Source organism: Lepisosteus platostomus, chromosome 18 (genome assembly GCF_059453375.1).
Source record: "Lepisosteus platostomus isolate fLepPlt1 chromosome 18, fLepPlt1.hap1, whole genome shotgun sequence".
NCBI classification, from domain to species: domain Eukaryota; kingdom Metazoa; phylum Chordata; class Actinopteri; order Semionotiformes; family Lepisosteidae; genus Lepisosteus; species Lepisosteus platostomus.
Genome location: NC_142628.1, coordinates 93,817 through 112,159, shown reverse-complemented (window position 1 = coordinate 112,159; position 18,343 = coordinate 93,817). Strand labels below are relative to the sequence as shown.

Here is an 18,343-nt window from a genome sequence, read left to right as displayed (position 1 = left end):
AGTGAAGAGACATTAATTGTGTTTAGTGAAGACTGGTGCTAGGTACAAAGACTTGAACTGAAATGGTGATTATTGAAGACTGCAAATGGGTGACAGAGTGAGTCGAACTGAATACTCCAGTACCAGATTGTTACATTGATTAGTGATGTGAAGACTAATAACTGGGTGACATGCCAGGTGATTTAATTAATAGCTGGTGAAAAGACCTAGTAAGTGCAATGAGCACATTTAGTGCTCAGTGATGAAGAGTGAAGCGTTAGTGAGCAGATGAAAGCAACTGAGAAGGAAGAGGGCATGTAGTGTTCCCCAAAAAGGGAACATCATGGAAGAACCGAGGTGCCAGAGGATGTCTGAAAAAAGAAAGACCACTGAAAATATAAAGAAACTAAGGTGACACAATGTTGGTAATGGAATTATGGTGACATCAGCTGTTGTCACAGACCCTTTGAAGATCTCAAGCACCTAGCCAAGGACAAATACAGATCTAAATAGAAATAAGACAACTTCAGATGAATATGCAAATAAGATTTATTTGTATTTTGCAGGTACTTTATCATTATAGGAAACAATATGATCAAAACGGATCTCAATCTAACTTGGAATCTCTTTGATTATCAAAGGTTTTATTTATGCCAAGTGAAAAAGTATGCAAAACAATGCACAACTTGGCACAGTTTTCACCTTTAATAAACCCCACACAGGGCAGACCACCTGAATTCTTCACAAGAAGAACGGATTAAAATAATGTGGGAGATCCAGCTCCTTTCACACATTGCCTAATTTAAGCATTTATTAATAGTAATTTTTCAAGGAGCTGGAGGGAACTTGCTGAGGGTTTAGAACAGGGGTCTTCTCCTCACCTCTCGGGGGGCCTTGTGGCTTCTGGTTTTTGGTCCAACCCAAATTCTCAATTAAACAATTACCCTAATTATTTTGTTAAACACATACAGTATGTTACTTCAAGTATTTTTACAGTTGATTATTTCATTAAAAATGAAATCATAAAATACCTCAGAGCCCAGTTCCAATTAAACTTATGAACAATCAGACCCACTACATAACAGACAGAACAGGCTGGAACAAATACCAGATATCAGAGCCAGAAAGCCAACCTTGGCACTTCCACTCTTTTAACCCTTAATTAGCTGATCCTTCACTCGAGTGAAGATGTGCTAAAGCTGCCAGCCTATGTTTTACATTCTCTCTCAGACTAAACAGCCGATTGGATTGGAAGCAGTCAGGGAGTGTTTATATCAGTATGGTGCCATTTTCAACACCCTTTTGCCTTTGTTTTGGTTCTCTATCTTTTCCCACTAATGAGATGCTTCTGTGCCAGTTACAGTTTGATTCCCAAATTTGTCAAGTCATCAGAAGCAGCTGCTATTTAGCAATGACAGGCACAATAAGGAATTGAAACCGACTCTTTTGCAAATCTTGTTGCAAGCACTCTTCCAGCTGAGCTCTTATGCCCCATGTCTTCCAATAACCCTTTTTTCCCCCAAAAAGCAAACTCTTTTATTGTTTGTACACTAGCCTCTGAAATTTCAACTGTATCTGTAGCTGCTATTTAAGCTGCAGAGGTTACTGGCCTGTGGTATACAGGGTGAGGGGCCAGTTAATGATGTGTCAGTAATTTATAATCTTATACCCTCCGGAAGCTTGGGAATAAAAGTACAGAGTTATGAGCCTCTCGCAGAAATCCCTGATTCATTATTTTAACCAAACTTCTACAATGTTTGTAATGCTAAACACAAATGTGTTCCAGTTTGATGTGATTAATGAATGGAGTAAACTTATGAATTGTTCATGTATAATAATGACAGGAACAGCTAGTATTTGGTTCCAAACCATTTCTGTTTCATATCGGCTAACTGCATGTGGCATTTTATCACAACCTTTTCCCTTATTGCTTTGAAACTAGATCATTATTTATTACACGAACCAAAATCAATGGGCTATACATTTTGGGTTGAGAGTAATCAAATTTAACAACATTAATTAAGTCTAGCCACTTTGTCAATAATAAATGGATCCTTCCCTCTATGCACGATTCCTGTTAAGGAAGGATATTCTTATATGGTTAAGATCTCCAACTAAAAAAGATATCATATCCTTCTGGAAAACAGTGACACCTCTTTCAAACGTGTTTAGCTTACATTACATCATTACTACACCATCATTGTACATCTGCTTTAATACCTGACCTATAAAGTAAGGTCTTGACATTCACATTCACAAGGGTTTGGTTTAGAGAACCATCCCAAATAGCCAAATTTGCAAATAACCAAATACACCCCTATACGTTTGCATACAGTACTTCGTATGTTTGGTTAAAAGACAAAAGTAAGCCTTCTTTGTACGAAAATTAAAATCTTAATTAACTTTAAGTTACTTACAATAACATTGATCAACCACAACAATGGCAATTATAAACGTACTGTAATCAGTTAAAATAAACACTAATCCCTCCTCTGTGTCCAGCAGATGCCTACTCTCTCTCTGTAATGAAACAGGTAATAAAACTGTCTCCAGCCTGTCATTTTCTGTGCTGCTGATATAGAACTGGGAGCAGTTCTGTTACTACAATACAAAACAAAGACAACACTCAGGAACGGATGCTGTGTCTTAAGTTCTTGGGGTGGGGCAGGCAGATGCTCACTAGCTAGACTCGTCTCCAAATCCTAGCCTGCTGCACAGCTCATTTGGAACCAGTACTTAACAACCTTCAGCTCAATTTCATCCCTCTCCTCCCTTCTCCAAATAAGAATTTGCAGATGTCGAGAGCCTACTGTGCTAACTCTGTCTCCTTACAGAATTTAGTTCCAGTATCTTGGCTCAATTCCAGTCTGTAATTGCATAATCTGCCCTACTGATTAATAATTTATGAGAATTAATCTCACACCGTTCAGAGCAGTACTGTAAAATGATTCATGAATGACTGACAATAAAGCTATCTCCTGACAACAAAGAAACTTAGAATCAAACATAGTGGAGAAAAGGCATAAGAAATTGCATCGTGATCATGTAATATTTTTGCAGTACTGACTGTTATGTTTAAAATGTTGTGATTTCAAACTAAGTTTCTGCAGAAATGGCAGGTGGATAGTGGTGTTGTAATTAAAGGAAGGAAAGATGAAGGCAAGTGATGGGAACCTCTACAGGCAGAACTGGACGTAAATCCAGCAATTATTTTGTCAGCATCTTAGTCAATGTAGTAATTCTACCACCTCTTTCAGGAGCTGGTGCTGCTGCTGGTGCTCCAGAGGAAACTAGAAAACCTTCAGACACACCAGACCTCCAGGACCACATTAAGACACTGCTGGTCCTGAAGCTGCAGGTTTCAGGAAAAAGCCATAGGGAGGTCAAACACAGAGCCGATGAGGTCGTACAGACTGTTGTGTGAGAACTGAAGGCTGATGCTGTCATTGTGGATGGAAGTTGCCCCCTCATGCTGAGCCACTTCATGGAAATACTTGCAGATCAGAGGCAGAACCTGGCAAACAGACAGAAACAGTATCAGAGCAAAGGGGTATCATGCCTAGCTGTGCTGATGAGCGATGTAGATCATTACTGATGGTCCCTATTAATTAAGAAATTGAAGTAGGGATAATAATAATTGCTTACACTTATATAGCGCTTTTCTGGACACTCCACTCAAAGCGCTTTATAGGTAATGGGGACTCCCCTCCACCACCACCAATGTGCAGCATCCACCTGGATGATGCAACGGCAGCCATAGTGCGCCAGAACGCTCACCACACATCAGCTATCAGTGGGGAGGAGAGCAGAGTAATGAAACCATTTCATAGATAGGGATTATTAGGTCGCCATGATTGGCAAGGGCCAATGGGAAATTTGGCCAGGACGCTGGGGTTACACCCCTACTCTTTTCGAGAAACGCCCTGGGATTTTTAATGACCACAGAGAGTCAGGACCTCGGTTTTACGTCTCATCCGAAGGACGGTGCCAGTTCACAGTATAGTGTCCCCATCACTATACTGGGGCATTAGGACCCACATGGACCACAGGGTGAGCGCCCCCTGTTGGCCCCACTAACACCTCTTCCAGCAGCAACCTTAGTTTTTTCCAGGAGGTCTCCCATCAGGGATGAGGGTGGCACGGTGGGGCAGTGGTCGGCATTACTGTCTTTCAGCCCTGGGGCAATGGGTTCAATTCTTGATTGGAGTCTGTATGTTCTTCCGATGTTCTTGTGGGTTTCCTCTGGGTTCTTTGATTTCCTCCCACAGTCCAAAGACATACTGGTAGGTAAACTGGCTTCAGAAAGAATTGCCCCTAGTGTGAATGGTTGCATGTCTGTCTGCCCTGAGGTAGACTGGCCCCCATCCACAGCGCACCCTGCCTTGTGCCTACTGTTTGCCAGGATAGGCTCCAGGCCCCCCACAACCCTGAATTGGAAGAAGCAATTACAAAATGGCTGGATAGATGGAAGTAAGAATGACTGGAATTACCTTTACTATAATTAATTTCTTCTCTCTGGGTTTTCCATCTGGGAATTTTTCTCCAAAGCAAAGGTAGATTGTGTATTCTGGGGATCCACGCTTGTTTTCTTTAAACTCCTTCAGTTCTGAAATGGAGTAAATATGCATATTTTTATTAAAGTCTGCTGTATTATTTAAATATATCATATCAATACTGACTTCTTATGTGGCAAGTAGGTACATCATAGCAAATACATCAACATTTGTTAAGGTAATTTTATGTCCAGAACAATACAGCACATTTGTATTAGTGTGTATCTATATTTTATAGCTGTTGGTCAAGTCACAGCTATTAAAGTGATTACATAATGTGTGCAAGAACAACTTTTTCTGTCTCTGTAACATTTCTCATTACATACTAACAAGTTACTTCCATTGTCATAAAGGATGTAAGTGGTTTAGGAAGTAATGGATTGTCTTCAAGCATTTGGCTTTTGTTCAGAAGTCCTTCTAAGTTTAGGAAAAAAAATATTTGACAAGTGGCAATGAACTGGTGGAAAAAAGGTTTGGAAAAATGTTTCAGTGACTGGTGTCAACATGACTTGAGGAAAGAGGGCCTTTAAGAATTAGTTGGTTTCTCAATGCACAATGAGCCCCTTTCTGACAAATGAAGAACGGGATTGTCTTTAAGCAATATCTTTAAGCAGGTGTTCTGTAAGCAATACTTTCTCAATCAGCACATTGGCACTTACAATTAATAGCAATAATTAATAGTACAATAACAATAATGGTTTCAATTATTAGCAATTACCATTAGTGTACTTTTGAAAGCTGAGGAGCTCCACTTCCCTGTTCTGGGGTAGTTTATGGGGTTCCACATTGACAAGAGTGTTGGGGATGGCATCAGAGGCGATGCTGTACACGTGACACTTGTCCTGGCGTGTACCATAGATGCCAGTTGGCTTGACCTCCAGGAGCAGCCCACTCTGAATGCTGTTGAGGATCTGGTTGGTGTACTCAATTTGCTTGTGGTCGACTAGCTGTTCAGTGCCCGGGAAGCACACGGCCTGCCCAGCACCCAGTGCGGGGTTCTCACTGTGGTAATGGAGCTGTACCCTGGGACTGCACACCCGGGTGGTGAGAACAGTCTTCTTCCTGTAGAAGATGGTAATCTCCAGATCATTCACATAAGGCTGGTTCTGGAGGGGGATGGGAGGCTGGTTCACTGCTGTACAGGGAGAAAAGAAAAAGTTGTCAGACTTGTAACAGAAACAGAAGGAATTGATTTCTAGGATTATGTCTACCAGTATTGCTCCTTTGCCTCCTATAGGCAAATGAACAGCTTGCGTACTTTAATGCGGTAAAAATTCAAAGATATTCCCTCAGTAAGCCACTCTGAAAAGCTGTTTTTTCAAATTAATTGTGTTCTTCAGTCAACTAAGCATTTATTGTTCTAGGATAGATTATTTTCCTAGTCTCTTTAAAGCAGAGCCCAAAGAGCTGGTGAGAAGCTGTTAATTTAAGCCAATTGTTAAAGTTGTCCCAGTTTCAATGAAAATCTGCAGAAACACTTGCCCTCCAGGACAAGACTTAGACATCCCTATTCTACTAACACACATCAAAGCAGTGTTACACAAATCTAGTCTCTCAGGGCCATAGTGTCTCTGGGTTTTTCTCCACCTCTTCTGGACATGACCTGATCATAAGCTTAACTGGATCAGTTTAGCACTGGTGGGTAATTTAAAGAGGCCTAGGATACCAGCTTGGTTCTGTTCCTTAAAGCCTGGAGCTCTACACCTCTGTACTGCCAAGATTGGCAATCACAGCTGATTTGACTTTTTATCTACTTAGCTGTTTCACCTAATTCATTAAGGACCAATATAGAAACCAGAAACAAACACAGTACTCAAGGACTAGGTTTGCCAACCATGAATGTGACCATGTCCACTATTGATTACATCTTTAGGAAGCAGAAATGGACACTCTGGGGCTAAAAGATCCCAAATTCTTTCAATAGACCTTTTACTCGGGTCTTGGAGTTTTAGCAAATTTTAATGGTCAGTTAGCAGTGATTGATCCCAGTTAGATCCCATTCAAGCTCTGTTGCAAAGAAAAGCAGAAGACTCCATACCTCTTCTGCCAAGAAGCTCGTCTACGAAGAGCAACATACCTTCTGACTTACTGATGTGTTTTGGAGGACTTATTGTTAAATCTCTTGTCTGAATCCATGCAGAATGGTGACATTGCAAAGCTTTCATGTTTTGGTTGTTCTTGCGCTGGACCAGAGGTTTCAAACTCAGTTTCTAGAGGGCCTTGGCTTTTGTTTCATCCTGAACAACCAATTGAGTGTAAAAAAATTACTATAAGGCTAATTACCTTAAAGAGACCTTTTTACCTTGGATTTCTCATAACATTCTTTAGTTGCCTATGAAACACATGGAGCCTTGTAAGTGGTCAAATACGCTGTTAAGTATCAACTCGTGCAACAAAAAACAGACAATTGGACATCCTCCATGATTAACGTTTGTGAGATCTGTGCTAGATGAAAGTTAGCTGTATCTTGAAAGAAAATGTGATCCAGCTCTACAGAATGAGTAAAAAGTGAAATAAACTGCTTCACCACACTGGCAGAGTTTGCTGATCCTTTTGTTTTTGGTACAATTGTACACAAGATACATTGTGATGGTTCTAAGTCTTTTTTCACCCCAAGTTATTTTCTCCCTCCACTCCCCACCCCCTTCTGCTTTCTTGATACCTACCAGTAATGTAGGAATGCACTGGGAAATGATCGGCAAATTTCTGGGAGGTGATCTGGGGTTCAGTGCTCATGGACTCAATGTGATAGACATTATGCATCTCAGCAGGAATATGGCATCCAGAAGATTCTTCCAATGGGATATTTTCTGGGGGAAAATAAGTGTGCCACTAGACTTCAATGTGCAACATGCTTATGTTTCTGAAGCAATTCTTAACATGTCATCTAGAAACTCTAGTTCACTAAACCAGTCCAGATAAGTATAGTGTAATACCTGCATGCTGGTTGTCCAGATTAAGGGTGAAGAGCTGATTCGACAGGTCCTGTGGCTTATGAAAGAGAAAACATTAATTAACTCTCTCGATGCTTTATAAGCCAATTTAGTGCCTATAGTGGGTGAGGTCATGAATGGGATAAAATGAAAACAGAGGTGCAGTACATTTCTCCCTTTTGACTTAAAGGTTTAACTCATTCCACATTGAGACCAGCAGTCTTAATATTGAAGCAAAGAACATACCTGTGTTTCTATGTATTTAGGAGTTTCATTAAGATGCATATTCTGGATTGGGCAATAGCTGGGCTTTATGTTCAGGTGCTCATTCTGATCACTCTCAATGTCGGCTTTAGGAAACAGAAGGGGAAACATTGTTAAATACCATAATCTGAGTTGATGGAACAATCCATCAAATACACAATCATATGATACTAATTGGAATGAGTTTAGCACTTCATTTCAGATTAACAAATGCTATTGAATTGATCAATGCATCCTGACCATTCTAAAAATTGCCATATGATGTCATTGTTGGTCTTTACAACACAGCAAGCAATTTCAAAATGGCAGACAAAGAAAATAGGATACTGTCTAATTGTCTCAAGCCTTCATAATGCAAAGAATGCATGTACATTGGCTTTCTGCATTAGGGAATAGTTTATGTTACAAGTTAACTGTATTAAGCAGTTTATTTGCATAGCACATTGAAAACTTCCAAAACAGATGAGTCAGTTTCTGCAGCAGTGGGCAACTGCTTACCTGCAAAGTTGCGTATGATCTGGTAAACTTTGTGGGGGTCATCAGACTCTTTGGAGTGGTCTTCTATTTTTCTGAAGTACTTCAGGCTATGCAAGGCACATCGGAAGTTTGTTTTCCACTTGGCCTTGTCGTTTGGGTTTTCTGTGATTTTGCCACTGGCGTATGCCCAGGCCTGTAGAGCAAAAGGAGGAAATATTCTGTCATTACAATGGTCTTCTTCCACCACCGAGGAAAAACAAATAGAAAGGTGAACCCATATATACAACTATTTAACATAAAACAGTACTCAGTGTTAGCTGAGCATTTGTAGTGTTTTTCCTCCAATAATCCCAATAATGTCCAAGTTATCTAAAAGGCAATCATTGTCAGGCTTAAATATAATGTACTTCAGGTGGGTAGCTGCGTCAGCATGCGTAGGCTGCAAAGGAACAAGTAGTAGGTTTATTCCATGCTGAAAAAAAGAAGAAAGAGAACACAACGTTTCGGCCTTGGAGCCTTCTTCGGGTGTCTACAGGAGGCTCCACGGCCGAAACGTTGTGTTTTCTTTCTTCTTTTTTTCAGCATGGAATAAACCTACTACTTGTTCCTTAAATATAGTGTGCCTATCTGACACAAACTGTTAAGATTTTATTTTGATCAACAATGTTTTCCCAGTTGGACTACAACCAACATGTATTTTCTTTAAATGCAACACTTCCAAATAATACCTAATTATATATTATTACCTTTATCACTAAAGACTAAACCTGTCAAATTACACACTGTTTTATATTTACTCCTGCACCTACACCTTGTATTGTAAACCTTGCCTTGTGTCAACTTTAATTCAAGATCTATTATCCTCAAGGGGAAATTGTGTCAATAAAATTGAATCCAAAGCATTACAAAAAATGCAAACCTCACCATCAAAGAATTCAGAACAATATTTCAAGAGATAAAAGAATCTCATTCATTAAGAATGACATTACAGAGGGGATGAGAGACTTCCTTAGACTATTGCTGTTACACATTGGGACACAGAGGTGTTAAGACTTCAAAACCCTTTGTAGAGTTCTACACTGTTGTAAAACTTGGCTGAGGACCTGTATCATCAAACTTACAAAGAGAATGACCTGTTTCACATTAATTCCCTTTATAAAAAGTGCATTTTGTACTTTGAGGACAGTTATAGAGACTAATACCAGCAATACTGACGCAAGCCTCCAGGCCCATACCCAGAATATTTTGTTGTCTTCATCATTGCAATCTTTCCTGGAGTTGTGCTTCCAAGGAACTCGGAACTTGTCATTGTCCACCCAGCAGAGGCCTGGATAGTCACCACTGTTGATCTGCTGGATAAGCCATTGCCCAAACTGGGGCTTATTGTAGCTGACGCTGCTTAAGGAACAACAGGAAACCTTGCAGTGAGTCAATACAGTAACAAACAAAAATGACGGTGATCACAGAACATACACATTATAAGTATGTTATACTTATATTTACATACTTATATGTACTTATATTATATACAGAATGTACGTATATGTTATGTTATATTATATATGTACTTATACTTACTTATATTATAAGTCTTTGGGTAAATGCATAAATACAGAATGCTGTCTTTGTTAGGAAGAAACCATTATAGATGATGCCATTTCCTACCTGTAATTTTTTAACTGCCATGCTAAGTCAAAACCATGGATTTACCTAAATGTCTGCTTAATGACCGATAGTGTACATCACTTTGTAATGCTTCACATGCAAACTATTGATGCCATGTTTCTTCAGTTTTGTTCTCATTTACTCTAGTTTTAATATCCATGCTTAAAACTGATGATGAAATCCTTCAGACCTATTGCATTTCCATAGTGCATCAATATATAGTACAGTTCACTGTACAGTTCAAAAGTCTATCATTACCGCAGACTTTTGATTGCACTTCTTCAGCAATAAAGTTGGAAATGCTTTTAGAAATATCTAAAGTATTGTACAATACTGCCATAACATTGAAAGTGCATGCATTGTCAAATCATGCATAGATACATTCACATTAAAGTTGTTTCTACCTCTTTAAATTTTCTTCCCAGAGCAACACTGGTATCACCTTGCCTCAGCCTTCAGACGGCTGGTGTTGTAATTACATGCAGTACTGTTTGTATTCTATATTGCAATTCTTTGAATATTGTAACGCTTACGGCCGACAGGTACTGTGTAAGAGCCGGCGTACCAGAGCAGGTGACGTCACCGCCCTTCCCTGTGATAGCTGGACTACAGCTACTGGGCTACAGACAGATCTCTCTTTAGCTCACGGGGCTAGGTCGCTGCAGAGAGACGCGGGAGTCCCGGGTTCGAGCCTCAGTCGGGATGGGGCCGACCTAATGCGGCAAGGGCGCCCGCCTGCGCGCCCGTTGCGTTACAATATGAATGTTTTTAACACGTTGCAAAATGTAGTAGCTTACCAGCATTATAGTCTTCAAATGCTAAGTATGTCAAATAAATAATTAAAATTATAAATACCCGTAATGTACTACAATCGAAATCACCTTTTAGTTCATGCTGGAAGTTAGCTCTAGAACTGGACACAGATATTAAAGTTGTTGCTTATCTGTGCAAAGAGAAAAAAGACACTTGGCTCGTTATTTTTTACCTTTGCATTGTCGAGTCGATGTCAATTAGGTGAGGTGATTCATATAGCTGTTACCGCCAGATCCTTTAAAGTTGTTCTCAGCGATATTTCGATCATGGAATTGTTTTTATACTATAAGCAACAAGCACCTGGCTCCAGGGAGAAGGGGAGGAGCCAGACTGTCTAAATAAGGACTTCTTTGGCCATCTTTGGGTAAGCAGGTCTCACTTCCTTTCCGAGAAGTCACGCGGTGAAACCGAAAGTTAAGTCCTGCGGAGAGGCGCTGTCTTGCGGGGAAGTAGAGGAGTGTTGCCAGTTCTAGGTTGTTTTATCACCGAGTTTCGGTCAGATTTACAGCACAGAGAGTGTACGGTAACACGAATTGTTGTTTAGCATTGGAGCCTAGCTTGAACAACAGAGTAAGGTCTGTGAAATAAAAATATTTGATCAAAGGCTGATATATGACATGATCATTTGACACCTTTATTTTCTTATGTGTTTATAGAAATATCACAAACAACTTTCAATAGGGGTGTACTTTTGTGAAGATCCATTCGCTACGATTTTAGTGCTTACAAGGCTTTAAGCAAAATGCATTTAGTTTCAAACGCTTACAAAAACGCAAATGGTAGCAAACAATGAAAGAGTATTCATAACTAAAAGCAAATTAGCTTCTAAGACGAGATTTAATTTCAATTTGATTACCAGATTTAAATTCACTTCAAAAAGTCCTTTCATTTTTTTGATTGGTGATTGTTGACTGTCCCTTTTGCTCTGGAATTTTTATAATATTCTAGAGATTTCTTGTTTGAGAAATTGAAATTGATTAGAGAAAAGGGTTGGTGTACTGGTAAGAAATCACTAGTACCAATGGAAAAGCATGACCTGCTGCTTCTCAGCCTTTGAGGATTGACATTCTTTCTTATAAGGGACCACACCAAAAAATATAAACAAATGTGTGAAAATGGTCTGCATGACCAAGGTGCCCAAAGTACCTAGGTTAGTGGTATGCTTCCTGTAACTGAGCAAAATATTTCCTTAAGTTGCATGTTCTTACTATAGGATATTCATTTTTAATTAGACATATTCCTAGTCAATAAGCAAATTTCAAGGGGACTTAACCTACACTGTATAGAAAATCATTAGTCTTAGCCCAGCATGCGTTAATATCAAGCATTTAGAACATGGACTGGGACTACAACAAGTCTGGAATGTTATTTTCCATTTTATTAAAGATAAGTATGACAGCGCATTCTTCAGATTTAAACTTGGATAGCAATTCATTTGTCCTTTCCATAGCGTACTGAAACTCATGCTGAATGAGTAGGTGAGCTTAGTGAGCTGTTGAGGTTTTTATTTTAACATTGACCCTTCACCAATGAAAACATTGAACGATACATGATGCCTGCTGTGCCTGCCTGACCTCAGTTTGCACAATTTTGCCTTTCAAGAAGTCCCAACAAGCCCTCTCTTTCTCAGCTTCTGAAGTAAAGGACAGGGACCTCTGAACAGGTTATTCCTGTTGCATCTGATATCATTATTTTACCTTCTGAGATGGTGTATTCTATCCCAAAATTTCATTCATTCCTAAAATAAAACCTGAAAACCTCTGTATGGCTTAAGGTAGATGTATTGCTCGTAGCTGTAATCTCAATTAACAGATTAACTAATTTTCAAACTAAAAAGAGCCTTGGAATGACTCCTTTACAGATGTTTTACAGTGTGCTTGTGCTATTTTCAAACAATGTATACTTTACAATTACAAATTTGCATCTGAAACCATTAAACACAGCTAATAAAGACTTTATCATGTTTTTCTGGGTAGCACTACAGTGTGAATTACTAGAAATGCCATCTCCCTTTTCTCCTGGTTGTTCCAATAAAGTGTTTGGTATTATACCAAAGAAAAGTTAAATTGCAGCCATTTTTTTTTTCAAATTAATGAAAGGTGCAGGACAGTTGACAGACATTTAAGAAACAGACAAATGCATTGATCCCCTTTGCTTTAGAAAGTACCTACAGGGACTTTTTCAAAGTTCATGGGGCCAAAACCTTTTTTCTTCATTTGTTTAACCAGCAGCACTGCCAGTTTTGCAATGGGCCTGTTCATTAGGTTTTGTGCCATTACATTCCTGCACGTTTTCTACATTGTCATTGGCTTTTCAATGTCTTAAGAGCTATATCTACTGGACGTTACAGAAGTGAATGGAATAAAAAGATTGTTACATGAATAAGTAAGGACGATTGAAACATTAATAAGTAAGGATCGGTTTTTCTTGGTTCTATAGATTATCTGTGCTTCACTGGACATAGAATGTCTTTGATAAAGGGAATAGAATTGTCTGATCCACTGCTCAGCTAAGTAACACAGTCTCTTTTCACACGTTTAACATGGCCGTTTTTCCTAATTTGTTAGCAATTTTGTATATGTAGCCCTATTATTGTCTCAATCTAGTTATGTATGATGGAAAAGTCTGTCAGTTAAAGAATGGGTCAGGCATTCTCAGGCTCCTTATAATTAAGTTGTTAAACAGAAGCTTGGGGAGAACTCAAATTTTAATCTTGCACTTGTACTTTTGTGTGTATAAATGTTTGCCTGATATGCACCACTTTTATCACACTCCTACCTACACCTCATCTTCAACCTCACAGCAGCATCCTTGGTTCATTCATCATAAGTGATTGGGAGGTTGTCAACCTTGTTTTTGTGCCCAAGGCTGTAATTTCCTCAACCAGGCTATTTAACACCAAACATGAACATAGTAAATATGCTGCACCTTTATATTTATTGTCTCATCTTGTCGTAATTAGAATTTGACCAAACTGCTGAATTTGGTTGCGATGCCTTCATCTATTCAGATGATTCTCAGCGGGCCAGTCTTTTGCTATAGTTACTCAACAATATAGTTATTCACCCTTTGAGTGTGAATATAGAAATGGGTCAGTATTCTCACTGTGCTATGAGTTATATAATTTCTGTTTTTCATATTTCACACTGCTGTTTTGATTTTGTAGTTGAACAGTCAGTGCTTGCTTTGTTTATTCTTTCCACATAGTGTAAAGCCCTTATAAAGCCTCAGCTAGGCTAGTCAAATATGCTTGTGTAGGAGTGGGGGAATGTGGGCAAAGTTAGGAACTGTATATATATCATGTACATGTTTTTCCATCATATGATGCTGAGGTTGTCACATGGAATGGAAAAAGTCACTTTACACACCACGTTTTCTTTGACAATAAAAGATGATTTTTAAAATTGAATCTGGTGACATTTCCAAAAGCCTTACATTTATAGGTTTAACATTATTGTTATTTCCAAAACAGTTTTAGCTGTACAGTATAGCAGTTGGTCTTTAGTTATGCTTTTTGTCACATGGACAGCTCAATTTGCTTAGGTGTGGAGTATCTGTATGAACTCATAACTCTGAGATATCTCAATTGTTTCTATTTATCAAGGTTGTCTCATTAAATTGGTTGATAAAATGTTTTTTTAGATTTACTTTTCTTTGTTCTTTATTATTTCTGTTTCTCTTTTATATCTTGATTCTTAAGAAGCCCTCTCCTGTTTTGAAGATGAACTCTGACATCTTTTAGAAAACAACTGACTGAGATCCTCAGATCAATTATCTGCTAACAATAAAAATGAGTTTGAAAGGCCAAATTGCCAACATTTGTATGGAACCAATCTCATCTTAAGAAAAAAAATGTTTTGGGTCAGGGTCATATACTGAGATTGTGAGATCTTTATTTGCTTCAAGATTTATTTTAGGTTCTTGAAGGGCTTAACCAGTACAGATGCTCTTTTCAAGTAGAGATATCAGACATTTGAGCCTCGGCCATCAGATTGTGATTCTCAATACAGTGGCAGAACACAGTCACAAAAAAGTCGTAGTAGTAGACTTGGAAGTGAGGTATGTCTCAACATCAGCACACTCATTATTGAAACAGTCTGCTTGTCCTGTGTGTCATGCACTACCAGGATAATGCATTTACAGCCATATCTGGTCATATTTGGTAATGGAAGCAGACAGGACACTAAGCCTGCATGACTTTGAGATGTGGGAGGAAACCACAATGTCCAGAATAAACCCATGTATGGATGACATGCAAACTCCACACAGAGGTTGCTCCAAATTAAACCCAGGACCTAAGAGATATGAAAAAGCACTATCTGACTTGCTACTGGTGACTGTAGAGTGGATTCATGTTGAGGACTCTGGATTTTGAATGGGAAAGTTGTGTCAGGTTCAAACCCTGAGTAGCTTCTGTGCTTGAACAATGTACTTCTCTCAGATTACTCCACTGTCCTGCAAACTGTATGAAAGGGAAATAATGCAAGTTGTTTTTGAATGAAATATACGGTAAATGTTTTTGTGGGAGTATGGAACAAGCTACTCAGCCATGTTGTTGAAGTGGAACAAATGAATGATATCTTCAAATCAATTTAGTACTAACTTTTAAATGGGCTAGATAGGCCTTTTCTTCTTTGTAACATTTTAAATGATATGTTTTTAAAATATATTCATGGAAACAAACAGACTCTCTGTCACAGGAAAGCTGTGGATATATGTAATTCCCTTGGTAATGATGAATGTAATAAATGGTAATTAGATATTTTAAACTAGCCTGGATCTGTATATTTGTCTCACTGAAGATACTGTATGGTTCAGGGACAGTTGTAGTGACAGACCTCTTATGTGATTTACATGCATTTAAAAAATCCCAAATGTTAAATATGAGCTCCCTTGGTGTTACTGTTTTGTGGTCAGAATTGAAGGTTTTACTTTTTTAGTTGCTTCAGAAAAAAACTGACCCCAGCTGCTCTGACGTTCCCTTAACCAAGAGTATCTATTCTGGTTTTATAGTGACCACAATGGAAAAGCTGTGGAAATGAAGTTTCTAAGAAGCTTGCAGAAAAATGATTTCACTATTAAATGGAGTTTTTAATGAAAGTTCGGGAGGAATGAAAGCAGCCGAGCTCATTCGACACAGCTGCTGCAATTCTCTCTAATCCTGACGTAAGCAACCAGTCTCCATATATATCAAACGTCACCCACTCCTCTTCCTCGTTCATTTTCTGCATCCCTCCTCCACCCTCTCTCCACCTTTGCAGCTGCCCCATTGGTCGCATGGGGGTCCTATCCTCCCCGTCCAACGGCCAGGAGGTTGGCCCTCAGCCAAACGGGTTACGCCAAATCTCCACATCTCAATAAACGATTCTAATTTCTCCCAAGCTTTCGGCTGCCATCATTCCTCGTGAACTGAATATTAGACAAGGCCTCTGCTGTTTGCACCTTTCCTGGTGCAAGATATGGAGATTTGAGCTTCAAAGAACTGTAATGACTCTACTACTGAAGGCAAAGTGTAAAAATCTGAAAAGGTGGGAAGGTTGGAAAATATTTTTGTGGAAAATTTTATTGTATTGCTTTTTTTAATGTATTTGATCATTTGAAGACCAACAAAATAGAAAGTAGTTTGTAAAAATCTGTTGACAAAAAATGAAATATTACGAGACGTTTTACAACTCAAAATTCCTCTGAATAGCATTTTGTAAATGTCTGAGTGTAAATTCAGTGTCAGCATTTTCATTCTTTTCATTTCCTGACTTATTCTGCATATTTGATGCTGCTGTAATAAATCTGATGATCCTTTACAGCAGCCTCATGTTACAAAATCATTAGTCTCTGAGATCTGCTTTACAATTTTCACAAAAGCTCTAGGAAACAGAAAGTAACAGGTGTTAATGTTCAGCAGTGCACTGCTGGTTCCAGTGTTGCTGTTAGAAAACTGCTCTCAGTTCCTCAATGGAAGGACTTCTTCCTCATTCATGGGCTAATCTGGAACAGTTTCAAGCATTCTTCGAGTAAGGTGAGATGGGGGAAGCCCTGACAATATGAACAGTCAGCAGTGAGTGGGTGGAACAGTCTGCTGGTTTTCAATGTTGCTACCCACTCTGCTTCTTCTTTCCCTCATGTTGGGTTAAAGTGAAAGAATTCACAGAGAAGCTTATTACTCCAGCTACAAAGCAACAATGCCACTTTTAGTGCTCGTTGCCTGATTCAAGACCCCCGTGAAGCTTTTCAAGGACTACTATTTTGATAACAATGAATAGTCACCTTCTTCCCTTCTGACAACGGTCCCTGCTTCTGCTTCCTGCTTCTATTGTGTGTGTGTAATAGAGTAAATTTTTATAGAGAAATGGAGGCTGGACAGTATGCAATACAATATAAACAATTCCAAACTATTCATTGTTATCAAAAATGACTTAGAATCGATCATGTTGTGATATTTTGAAATATAAAAGTCAATTGATTGTCCATAATATCGCTATTCTATTTTTTCGAAGAAATGTTTGTTAAGAGAAAAGCCCAGCACCAGCTGGATTTGAACACACAACCCGTGAGTTGGTAATCTGGCACGTAGACCAGTAGGCTACAAGGGAAGTCGCATGAAGAGTGAGGCGAAACAGCCCTACACAGCCCTGTCGCAGTACACGAATATAATCATATCGTTATTAAATTCTTTAGATACGCGATTCCATATTATATTCCCTTTTAATCAAATTCTAAAAGTATGCTTGTTGACTCCGGTATCTCTTTAGTTAAAGACTTCGATGCTTAAAATGTTTAGGGAGAAATGGAATACTGGTGTGTATTTTTTCTTTAAAGTACCAAGACGAGCTATATACTGTATGTTTATGTTCCCAACTTAATATCGTTTATGGCCTTCACACGCGTTACAGTATGCTCCTATTCTTTTAATGCTCAGCTACTAAGATTTCCCTTCAGTGGTAAAATTCAATATCTACAACGGGCACAGTAAAGACGTTTACTGTAAGTCTTTCTACGACAGACCAATGGACCACGAGTGCCCCTGTCGGTCAACCAATCACGTACCGCGGTACCCCGCGTCATCTTGCATCACGCCGTAGCCAATTACCTCCGGTACGTGTCTGTACCGCGCACTTTGAATGGCTGCATCTGTATAGTATAGTGTATACAGCTGTCAGGGGTAAATCATGAAAAAGGAAGCAGAATTTGTCAGGAAATTTGGTTAAAGCAACGAGCAGGTTCTTTTTAAGAGGTAGGAACAAATCCAACAGACTTACTCTGACTTTACCTTCTTTACCACATACAGAAAAAAATGTTTAAACAAAAAAATCCTGACATCAGGAGATTTAAATCTTAACAGTTCTTCTCAAACTTCCAGAATTCGATAACAGGTCTAGCCTTCTTCCACAGAAACTTCCTCCACAATGGTGGCTCTATTTGTACCCCCCTGTAGGTGCTTCCCACTTCCCGATCTTATCTGGTGGGTGATGGGTAATGATTGACAAACTCTAACCTAGAATCAGTCTACTTTAAAATAGATTATAAGTGATTTGGAATCTATCTGTAAATTACACTAGTAAAAATCTTCAAATAAAAAGTAAGGCCTTTTTCCTTCCCTCCATCCTTCAGCCTGAGGTACATTCCTATACATTCTATACACTCCTATACATTCCTATAATC

At 38.9% G+C, this 18,343-nt stretch overlaps 1 protein-coding gene across 3 annotated transcripts; it reads right to left on the bottom strand.

Moving 5' to 3' along the window:
• Positions 1–510: 510 nt before the first annotated feature.
• irf7 (interferon regulatory factor 7) lies at positions 511–11,021 on the bottom strand. Of its 3 annotated transcripts, none has more exons than XM_088611015.1 (9): positions 10,857–11,021; positions 9,409–9,604; positions 8,228–8,399; positions 7,712–7,815; positions 7,469–7,523; positions 7,199–7,342; positions 5,251–5,667; positions 4,470–4,585; positions 511–3,493 (listed from the first exon to the last, which is right to left on the bottom strand). In XM_088611015.1, exons 1-9 carry the CDS (start codon positions 10,862–10,864, stop codon positions 3,341–3,343), a joined length of 1,365 nt encoding a protein of 454 aa, XP_088467141.1. In that variant the 5' UTR covers positions 10,865–11,021; the 3' UTR covers positions 511–3,340. The 3 variants fall into 3 exon arrangements, with proteins under 3 accessions (XP_088467141.1, XP_088467142.1, XP_088467143.1); XM_088611016.1 differs by having other exon boundaries at positions 9,409–9,601; XM_088611017.1 differs by having other exon boundaries at positions 9,442–9,604; positions 10,857–11,019.
• Positions 11,022–18,343: the final 7,322 nt, after the last annotated feature.

Bases quoted from the DNA above. Each gene is read 5' to 3' on its own strand.
- irf7 (XM_088611015.1), bottom strand. The intron at 8,400-9,408 runs GTATTAGTCTCT...TTTGCTCTACAG, and splicing joins GGCTTGCGTCAGTATTGCTG to GCCTGGGCATACGCCAGTGG. The intron at 3,494-4,469 runs GTAATTCCAGTC...TCTGTTTGCCAG, and splicing joins AGAAATTAATTATAGTAAAG to GTTCTGCCTCTGATCTGCAA.